At 33.3% G+C, this 10,707-nt stretch overlaps 2 protein-coding genes across 2 annotated transcripts; one reads left to right on the top strand and one right to left on the bottom strand.

Annotated features, from left to right (window-relative positions):
• Positions 1 to 4,675: 4,675 nt before the first annotated feature.
• LOC117127119 (PRA1 family protein H-like) lies at positions 4,676 to 5,104 on the top strand. The gene has a single exon (XM_033276450.1). The coding sequence runs from the start codon at positions 4,676 to 4,678 to the stop codon at positions 5,102 to 5,104; it is 429 nt and encodes a 142-aa protein (XP_033132341.1).
• Positions 5,105 to 5,337: 233 nt separating this feature from the next.
• LOC103840895 (squamosa promoter-binding-like protein 5) lies at positions 5,338 to 10,544 on the bottom strand. The gene is made up of 2 exons (XM_009117412.3): positions 9,950 to 10,544; positions 5,338 to 9,857 (listed from the first exon to the last, which is right to left on the bottom strand). The coding sequence occupies exons 1-2, from the start codon at positions 10,267 to 10,269 to the stop codon at positions 9,647 to 9,649; spliced, it is 531 nt and encodes a 176-aa protein (XP_009115660.1). The 5' UTR covers positions 10,270 to 10,544; the 3' UTR covers positions 5,338 to 9,646.
• Positions 10,545 to 10,707: the final 163 nt, after the last annotated feature.

Genomic DNA, 10,707 nt, shown 5'->3' with positions numbered 1-10,707 from the left:
TGCCCGCCCAAATCACCAATAGTTCCCATACCAAACTTCTCTAGAGTAAAGACACTCAAAGAATAAATGGTCTCTAGATTCAGTTGCCGAGTTATAAGTCTGATGTATAGAAAAGGAAGCAGATTTTTCTGTAAACAGGTTTTTTTTTATTTGAATAAATTTAAAATTCTTTCAAAAAAAAAAAGATTTAATCATATATTTGATATTAATTTCAACTATACTAATTTTTATTATTTAGTCTAAAATTTATTTACATGGACATTATTTTAAAATTAGCATTTTGACATTTATACATTTTTAAATTTTAATTTTAATTTGCATTTTGACATTCATACATTCATAAATTTATAAGTTTCAAAATATTTAAATCTAAAAGATGAGAACCAACATAATAGAATGTGATAAAGTTTCAAAATATTTAAATCTGGAAGATGAGAACCCACATTACATAATGTGATTAAAAATTTCAAGATATTTAAATCTAAAAAATGAAAACCCACATTACATAATGTAATAAAAATTTTCAAAAAGCAACAAGATTTCAAAAGCATTGGTAACAAGGTTTTAAAGATAACAAGCTTGAGAAACACAATTTTGTCCTTACACTTCAAGAATTGAGCCAACTATTATAAGATCCGATTCCAAGCGATGATCCAATCAAAACCTGAAAATTTCAGTTGAGAGCAAAATGTCAATAAGTATCAGTACTATCAAAGCAGCACATATGCGCACACACTCAACATATCTCTACAGTTTCATGACTCCTTTTGCATCAACAAATGAGGCATCGACAACCATAACATATGCGTACACACTCACAGATATATTTATTGTCATGCCCCACAACACGATCAGTTTCGTCAACAATAATGCATCAACAAAACAAAGAGACCAAAGAAACACTTCTATCAAAGCTTAAGGAAACACTAGATTTCAAGTTTCTATTGTAAACTGCGTCAAGTTCTCAGTATAGAAGGGTAAAGTCACCAACAACTACTAAACCACAACCACATTCCCACTCATATCCATAGCACTCTCCTTACGGATCAAACATTTCAAACATTGTCATCATGATCTCAATCTAATTCGACACAATGCAACATTCATTAACCACAACCCCATTCACACTCAATCTAATTGATGATCATACAAAAATGAATCTAAAGAAACCCATTTCGATAACAATCAATCCAACGTTGTGATAAACCACAAACCAGTGACAATATATATACACAACCAGCAACCACAAAAGACCTTGAAAACTGACAGAGAACCATACATGTTTGATGCTAATGTAGAAGTCTAGTTCCTCTTGCCATCTTTAGAGTAATAGAGTCACGCGTACGCTCCATCACTCTATCACCTGCTGGTATGTATTGAACATGCTCATCATGTTGTTCATCGCCATGTTGTTCATATGATTCCATTGCTTCCCAATGTGAAAAGTCACAATCTTCATGCTGTGAATCTCAAATGAAGTTATGGAGAGTCATTGTTGTTGTCACAATCTTAATCCATTTCTTCAGTTCATACTTGGGATGTTTTCTGTCTAGAACCTCCATTTAGCTTTCCATACACCAAATTCCTTTCAATTATTGATCTTAAACAAGAATGCCTGCGGTTAAACAATTCTTTACTCTTTGATGGTGGACCTCCTCTATTAAACTGATCTATATGGTATCTAGTTCTGCGATGGGGACCTAAGTAACTATCTCTGGTTGGGTAACCTAAGTCGACCAAGTAGTACTTTCCAGCTAGAGGGTGAGGAAAAGAAACTTCTTCAGTAGCACAATATGTTAACATCTTTGTGTCATATGGTCTCCCGAGAACTCCAACATTAGCGTAGATGAATCTCATGCTGAAATCAGAGAAGCAAATAAAATTTCATAAACACATTCTCAAAATCATGCAAACCCATCAATGTTTCAACTCGGAGACTGATGAATCATAGATCTCTCTATGAACAAACAAGCTAGAGAGAGAGAGTGTGAGAGAGTGCTAGAGATATACTTGAGAGAGAGTGAGCTGTGGTGAGAGAGACGCGGAGAGAGAGAGAGAGAGAGAGAGAGAGAGAGAGAGGCGGAGATAGAGAGGCGGAGAGAGAGAGAGCTCAAGCTTTCATGGTGATTTCATGGCGAAAGAGAGAGATGTATAAGTGTCGTTTACGGCATAGAGAGATACGAGAGATTTTAATTAGGTTTGTAATTTCAGAATTTTATGAGGGTAAAATTGACATTTTGATATTGTGGCTGAGCCATCTCCAGTCAGCTGGTTCGATTTGGTCCAACCAGCTGGTTTCTGAAATTAAACCTAAAATTTCAAATGTCATCCGGATGATCCATCTGGATGAGTTGTACTTTTAGTGTCTAAACTAACAAAACTCTCATCTCCATCCAGATGGCTCATCCGGATGGAGAAACGGACATGGCCTTTATAGTTCTGCTTCGTTCTTCTAGCATATTTAGCTAAGTGATCCACATACATAAGTTGAATCCTAGGTACATGATGAAAGCTAAAATCTTGAGACCTGGACATCTCTTGTTTGTCATGTACCATAGAGGCTATCTCACTGCTGCGGACAACTTTGATGGTTGAGATCTGAGCTTCTTAATTGAACTCATCTATCAGGAATTTACAGTCACTTAGGAAAGCAATCTGTTTATATCCTAGTCTTCTTGTTTGTTGTACAGCCATCATAAGCGCTTGTGCTTCAGCTTTTAGTGATGTGTTTGTTGGCTTTATGAAAGAGGATCCTTGGAGTTTCTGAATGCGTTCTTCACTATGCAAGGACCATCCAATTCTTTCTACCTCCTCAGCACTTTTCCAAGATGCATCAACAAAATTGATGCTTGAGAAGATCCTTCCAAACCCTTCACACCAGCTTGTATCGCCGCCCTTCACAATTGGTCACATTTCGCATTCATCCGTTTTTATTTCTCCATAATGATATGAATTAGATATTTATTGAAGTTTTTAATAGTTATTTAACGTCCCATTTATAATTATATCGAGTTATTAAGTATGAAAAGATAACACAAGTTTTGAAAAAGAAACCAAACATTTTAGAAGTAGTTATTATACGGGAAAATTCATAAGGAATATCCCTACTAAATGTTGCTAAGTTTTAATTAATTATTTTATTCATATTAATGCACAAAATTTTAAAATTATGCTCATTTTAATATCTAACTATGTTATTTAATCAAAAGTATTAATAAGTTTCAAATGAAATTTAAAAATCTCTAAATCTTAAAAAAAATCTTAAAATTTTATATTTTTATTTCAAGTTTTAGGAAACAAAGTAACTAATTATGGAATCTTAAAATTTAGAAAAACTTAAGTTTGAAGGAAAAAATATTTGTTTTCTATTTAAAAACGAAATTTGATATTTAAACTTAAAATGTTTATTACACAATTTAAGATTATCTACAATTTAGTTACTTTTATTTCTAAAACTTATAATAAATTTAAAATTTGAAGGTTTTTTTTGTAAAATTTAGATTTAAAAAAAATTGAAAGTTATTAATATTTTGATTAAAATAAGCATCATTTTGAGTATTACAATGGCACAATTATTATTTAAAAAATTGTATATTAAATAGAGCAAAATAATTAGTTAAGGTATTAGACTGGGTAGCAAAAATTTATGTGTTAAAAAACTTATCTAAATTTAGTTTGAGTATTTTATGAAATTTTCCATAATATACAACTGAAAGTTTAGGTCAGTTGTTTTGGTGCCATTTGCCTTCATTAGAGCATATCCACTGTAGATCTCCTATTTTTTTCTAAAATAGAAAATCTCTATTATAAAGTTGAATTTACTCTAATGTATGCCTCTATAATAAAAATTTTCTTTTTTAGAGGAAAATATGAACAATTCTACTCTTTGCCTCTATATTTAGAGATGGAAATATCAATTATCTATATTTTTCTCTATAAATAGAGGTATTCTATTAGACCATCTCTACTTCACCTCTATTTTCATCTATATATTTTTCTCCAAAATAAAAAAAACTCTATTATAGAGGTGAAATTGCTCCAATGTATGCCTTTATATATAATATATTTTTTTTATTTATAGAGAAAAATATAGAAATATGCTGTTTTCACCTCTATATATAGAAAGCAAAAAGTAATTTTCCTCTATTAGGTTTTTGTAAAATAGAGGAACTCGATTATAGAATACATTAGAATAGTTTTACTTGTATAATAGAAATCTCTAATTTAAAGGAAAATATAGAGATGTACATTGGAGATGCTCTTATGATGCATATATTGGAGTAAATCCATCTCCATAATATAATTTCTCTATTTTAAGGAAAAATATAAATATGAAAATGGATGGGGGTGGAGGTGGTCTTAGTGGAATAAATAAAGGCCCAAACAAAATTAAATGAAATAGGTACTCTGTGTAATCTTCTAATCAGTTAAAATTGCATGTTATTACATTAGGTTTGAAATACGCTATGTGTTAGCCTATTAAGTGCATAGATTCGTAATTAACAATCACCTCCCACGTAAACCTTAATAATAAAGCCTTAGCAAACTTGCGTGTTCCATAGATGAATACATAGTAACACAGGTGCTAAAACGTGAATGAATCAGTTGTAACTCCTCGTCGTATATATAAAGATCAAGATATTACCAAAAGACAAACAAGACATAAACTAGCACAATGCAAAACAGTGAGAAACAAATGGTCTCGTCATCTTCATCTCCCACCGTAAGTTCACGAGCGAGGATTCTCCTGTCCCTCCTGAAAACCAACCCATTCCGTAAACTAGAAACGGATGATCTCAATGCCAACCCGCCGACGTTTAGCGTTTTCTGCGGAGGAACCGAACTGTACTCGTTCCCGGCGTCACAGTCGGATGCAACGGAAAGAGTTCAAGAAAATGTCAGACACTTCATAGGAAACTACATTTCTGTCTTCGTTGTAATTTTCTTGATCTCTTTGTACAAGCAACCGATAGCGTTTCTTACGCTGCTTGCAAGTTTTCCAGTTAAGGATTATCTTGACCATTTGATCACTAAAAGAGGACTTGATCAAACTTACCCCTTCATTCGTCGTTTACTCTTATTCATTTCCAAAGCAGGTTGGTAACTTTTTAATATATTATATATATATATATATATATATATATATATAATTATATATATTTCTCGTGATGGATGATGTATTATTTATATGCATGGATCGATCATGTCGGAGTAACGTTTGTTTTGTAGTATTGACTATTCTTCTGATGCGTGCGGAAGTTGTCATTGCTTTTTTCTCGTGTCTTCTTGCAGCTTATTTAGGTAAAAGCTCTAATCTCTATCTCTGTGTTTCTTTTATGTATATATGTGTGTCACTGTGTGCTTATATTTGTATATGCAATGCGTTTATATATGCTATTTATTATTCTTAACAATAATATCAATCTTATATCCTCAAGAGATAACTTATTTGGTTGTAGCTATGTTGCTTCATGGATCCTTAAGGAAGTTGCGTGATTGAGAATTGGAGTATTCTAAAGACGTGGGTAGGAGCTGTATAATATGATAATTATTTTATGTAATTTTTTACTGATCAAACTTTCAAGAAAGAAGGTTAGCAAGGAAATATAACATAGGATGATGGTATATATATTCTCGGAAAAAGCGAACAACTGATCTGTTTTTCTAGTGAAAACTGTTGACAAAATATAGTCCTTTAGCTTTTGAGAATCATGAACAAGTAACATACATATAATTACAAAATGTAATTACTCGACAGTAAACAGTATATCACCTAATAGCGTAAGAGAAGTGCGTAAAAAAAAAAAAGAAAAATGAGCATATATAAAACGAAGAGAAAGAAGTTGAATAGAAAATGTACGGGTCGACTGATGATCGATAAATACCATATAGCATCACATCTCCACCGAACTATATATGACATAGTGCTTAATCTCTCCGAATTAAAAGATATAAACTTATTTCTCCACGAATTGAAAGTTTCAGATTTATTTCTCCCTAAACCGACGTTTTGAAACTTAATTATCCATATCTAGTGGTTTTGACCGGTTTATTTTTAACCAAACTATTTTAAATCAACGAAACCAAATAAAACAAATTTTTTTAAAAAAAAGTAAAAATGATTATATCGAGAATGTATGTTTATTTTTACAAACATACCAAAAACATGTAAAATGATAGAAAAACCAGATCAAAAATCAAATCTAAATTTTTTTTCTCATCAATCAAAAACTCACAAAAGAACAAAGAAAATAGAATTGTGGAAAAAATGAAAAATTTCAAAACGATACAGCATATTTGTATGTAACCAAGAATGCTCCGGCCACTGCCATTGACTTTTCTTACTCCGACACCAACGCTATTAATAGCCACAGCGATAGCCATTGAAATCTTCTTAAGATCCTCAACGCTCGCATAGCTCTTACACACCATTCCCATCAGCCACTTGCTTTTTCCCCATGCATTCGCCGATTTTCTCCCTCTCGCAGCGGTGGAAGAAAATGCCGATCTCTTCAAACACATCCCTCATGGTCCCCAACCACCCCGTTCATCCTTCACAGACTCCACCATTGCTGGAATGGCACAAGCCAACGACCACTGATGGCTCAATCCTCATTGCCTACCTACCACACTCACATGCCTTTCCCGGTAATGCCAAATTCAAACAAAGAACAAGACTCTGGCCCACCGGACTATCTTTCTTCAATGCGTTGGCTACGCTCTTGTTTGATTCGGAGGGTTTAGGTGACAAACCAGAGCATCAGAGCCAGGAACAGAGCACTCTGAGAATCAAGCTAATACGAGTGTGCTCTTGAGCCTTGATAGTCACCACAGAAACATGAGTTTATTGGAGTGATGACATTCGTGCATGACTCTCGCAAGGAACTTAGTTTGCTTCTTTTATATGTCTTTTGTTTGTTGTTTCCATTGTTGTCATGACTTGTGTTGAACATAGTTGATTTACTCTCTTTTATTTATTTTTATCTGTCAACAATTTGCCTTTTTTTTTGTATTTTTTGTCTTTCTTGAAAACTTTTCTTGACTTGTTTTAAGGTTTTCCTCTTGCATAAGCAAGTGTTTGTTTTTAAAATTATAATAAAAATTTTCATTTTCTTAAAAATTATATGATTCCAAATAACCAATTTTGCTTTCAAGATATTTTTACAGTGTTTTGAAACCCGACCCGGACCCGCGGTTGAACCGGTAAACCCGATGATCCAGAAAAAAATCGGTTTGGGTTTTATGAAAAACCCAATATTTAAAAACCCGCAAAAACTCGCAAAAACCCAGTAAAACCCGGAATCCGATACCGGTTGAACCATCGGTCGAACCAATAAATAACTTTTACTTCATTTTTTTAAGTTTTTAATTAAGTTTTTAGATTATGTTTTATATTCTAAGTTTATATTTGTGATTTTTAGATTTTGATGAAGATTTCAGTTTCACTATGCCACCTGAAGAAAATGAAGTGAACGATGGTAGAGAGAACCAAAATTAGTTGATGTGATTTGGTGTTAGTTTATTTCTGTTATTAACATTTTATTAAAATAATCTTTTACTTTTGGTTTATTTTGTATTTCTGTTATTTCTGTTATGTCTTGATTTTTTTAGATGTCGTAAATCTTACTTTGTTGGAGAAAATTTTAAATATTCTAAACTACTTTTTGATATTTTGTACGTCAAATAAAAATAAAAATATAAAAAATTAAAGTTAATTATTTTCTTAAAGTTTTTAAACATAAAATATATATCCAAACTATTATTTTATGTTTTAAAAAACATTTAAAAAATATTAAACTTTAGTTTCTATATTTTTATTTACACAGTTGGTATATTATTATATAATAAAATTAATTAATTTATTAACCCGTGGTTCACCCACAGTCAACCCAGTAACCCAGCAATCCGGTAAGTCGTCCGGTTCAGTGTCCGAGTCGGATTTAAAAACATTGTATTTTTATACTGTATTTCTCCATAAGCAACGATAGCAAGTGCAATTTATAATTTGCCCACGATATCCTGATAAGTATGTTATTATAAAATATATTCCCCTAAGAAACCCGTCGTAAGAAACTCTGGATAATGATGTTCTAAGGCTATAAATATCGCGAGTCCTTAAAGTGGTTTCTTCAGAAAATTAATGTGTGGGTCCTACTTAAATTTTAACAACCGGTCCCCAAAGTCACGAAGTAAGGATCGATCTTGAAGAGTTTTTGCACTGTTTACAGATCACACCGACACGTAGCGGCCCGCGATTGGTTCATTTTTTTTTCTTTTAGACAAAAAAAATCAATTTTTTTTTTAAAGAACCGCATAAACGGTTTTATCGTTAATCATGCTCTAAGAGGTTGTTTAGATGATACACTTTGGTTAAAAGCAAAAGCTACAATGGCTTTATGCGGGACCATATAAAATGAACCTATATATTACCTATCTATCAGACAACTAACACAAGATAAACATTTTTAATCGCAGATTAAAAATATCCGCTATATGATTTGAGAGACTTAACAAGAACCTGCTCTGACTGCGATATTGATCAACTGCCAGAAGCTGGTGGTTGCTAATGTTGGAGACTCTCGAGCTGTTATTTGCAAAGATGGTGTTGCCAGGGGCGGACCCAAGTACAGTATGGGTGTGGCACGTGCCACATACTGATATTATATAAGCTTTGTGTAAGAAATATACAGACACAAGTGTGTAGCTTAATTGGCTTATATGTGCCCCACCCGCTCATTGTTCGAAACATGAGCTACGGGTTTTGTTCTTTCATTTTATCTTACGCACTCTTGATTCACCTTTTCATAAATGACAACTTCTCTCTTATTTCCTTGTTTTTGCTACCTAAAACAATTCTTTCTTTTTAATAATTATTTGTTTTCCTTCTTTATTTAAAATGATTTTCCAAAGTAAAAGAATATAATTTATTCAAATTTTGTTGTAACAATTATTTTACTAAGTTTATTTTTAGTAGTCAGATTAAAATAAAAACTAAAGGAATTACTTTTCGTAATAAAATTATTATGTGCAATATATAATTTAAAACAAACATTTAAAATATGAAAACTGGTTTTTAATTCATTTAAATTAAGATATTTTTTTTTTAATTATGAATGTCTTTTAAATAATATAATTTGATTTAATATACTAAATTAAATTTTGTGCCCCAGGTTATATTATTTTCTAGATCCGCCCCTGGGTGTTGCCAAACAACTCTCAGATTATCACGGGCCCAACATGGAGAAAGGTGTAATCGAGAACAGAGGCGGTTTCGTGGAGATGTTACTCGAGTGGATGGCCATTTGGCTGTGGCAAGGGCATTTGGTTATAAGAGTTTGGAGATGCATTTCAGTCAAGAACCATATGTTACCGTTAATACCATATGATGTAGACTTTTTTTTAATTTGAGACTCAAGAGTAAAAACATATCATAATCATTATTAAAGATCTTATTACATTTTGTGGATAGGCATCCTTCATATGACAGCATAAAGGGTACTAGACTTTTGTAGTTATATATTGGTGTAGGATTCACTTTTCTTGACATGGTTAGATGCCATTATTTGGATAACAAGATAATGTAGATATAGACCATAAGTAGATGACAGAAGAGAGAGAGCTGGTGTGTTGATATTGTTTAGTTGATCTATGGTCGTTTGAATGATGTGTTGGCCATAGGAAATTTAATGTCTACCTTGTTTCTTTCTTGAGTCTGGATAAGTTGACCGCTAAACCCTCTCCGGCCTGACCTTTCGCCGAAACTGTCACCAGAAACCTTCCTTCTCCTCTCATTGTGTCCAGCTAGGCGCATCCGGCAACTTCTTTTAGCTTCATCAAACTCTGGTAGCTCATGAAACCTGGTCAAACCCAACCCAAGCCCAAAGTATCAAATCGAAACACAAACTTCTTAATAAACTTTAGAAAGTAATATTGATGGGAAGAATGGTACCTGCTGCATTGTTGACAAAAACGTTGCTTGGCGCCTGAAACAGTTGCAGCAGATGCCTTTGCATGAACTTCACAGACTTTGTGTCTGCGGTAATACTGCTTGGCTTCAGTTAAATTAGCAGTGCACCTATGGACCTGGCATAGCCGCGGTGGAACACGGTCTGTGTTAGTACCCCTAGCTCTCTCCATCACTCTCTTCCTTTTGTCTTCATCTCCTGCATCCTCCTCTTCTCCATCCATGCTATTCTCCCATTCTTGTTCAGCAAGGCTGGAGACTATAGCCTTGTCTTTCACGTAACTCCAGCGTTGTGATTTCTCCATTTCTGGTTAAGCTTTTAAGTTGTAACCTTGAGAAGATGGTGGTGGAACTATGGTTAAGACTAAGCAATGTTGATGATGGATCGGGTTGGGGTTTGGAGTGAATGTGTTGTGTTCTGAAGTGTTTAAAAAGGGGAAGAAAAGTCGGGAGATGGACGGTGGACCACTGTGTCCTTGTATGCTTCTCTGATGGAATATAAGTACTTGATTACGTGATGTGGTCATATATTGTTTTAGACTTTGGACCCATCTAGATGAGGCATTCCAGGTTAGCTTAGGATTAGAGGGAATGTTATTATGTTGAGTTTAAAATTCTCTGTCTTTTTATTATATGCTTGTTTTGTATTTGGTTTTAACTTGCCTTGTCTGTGGTATTTGATGTTGGCAGCATGAATATTGTCTGTTCTGGACCATGGACATATGAATTTAAACTAACTAGGA

The sequence above is a fragment of the Brassica rapa genome, chromosome A01 (genome assembly GCF_000309985.2).
Source record: "Brassica rapa cultivar Chiifu-401-42 chromosome A01, CAAS_Brap_v3.01, whole genome shotgun sequence".
Taxonomy (NCBI): Eukaryota; Viridiplantae; Streptophyta; class Magnoliopsida; order Brassicales; family Brassicaceae; genus Brassica; species Brassica rapa.
Note: the sequence above shows the minus strand (reverse complement) of the source record. Positions and strands in the feature narration are given on the sequence as shown.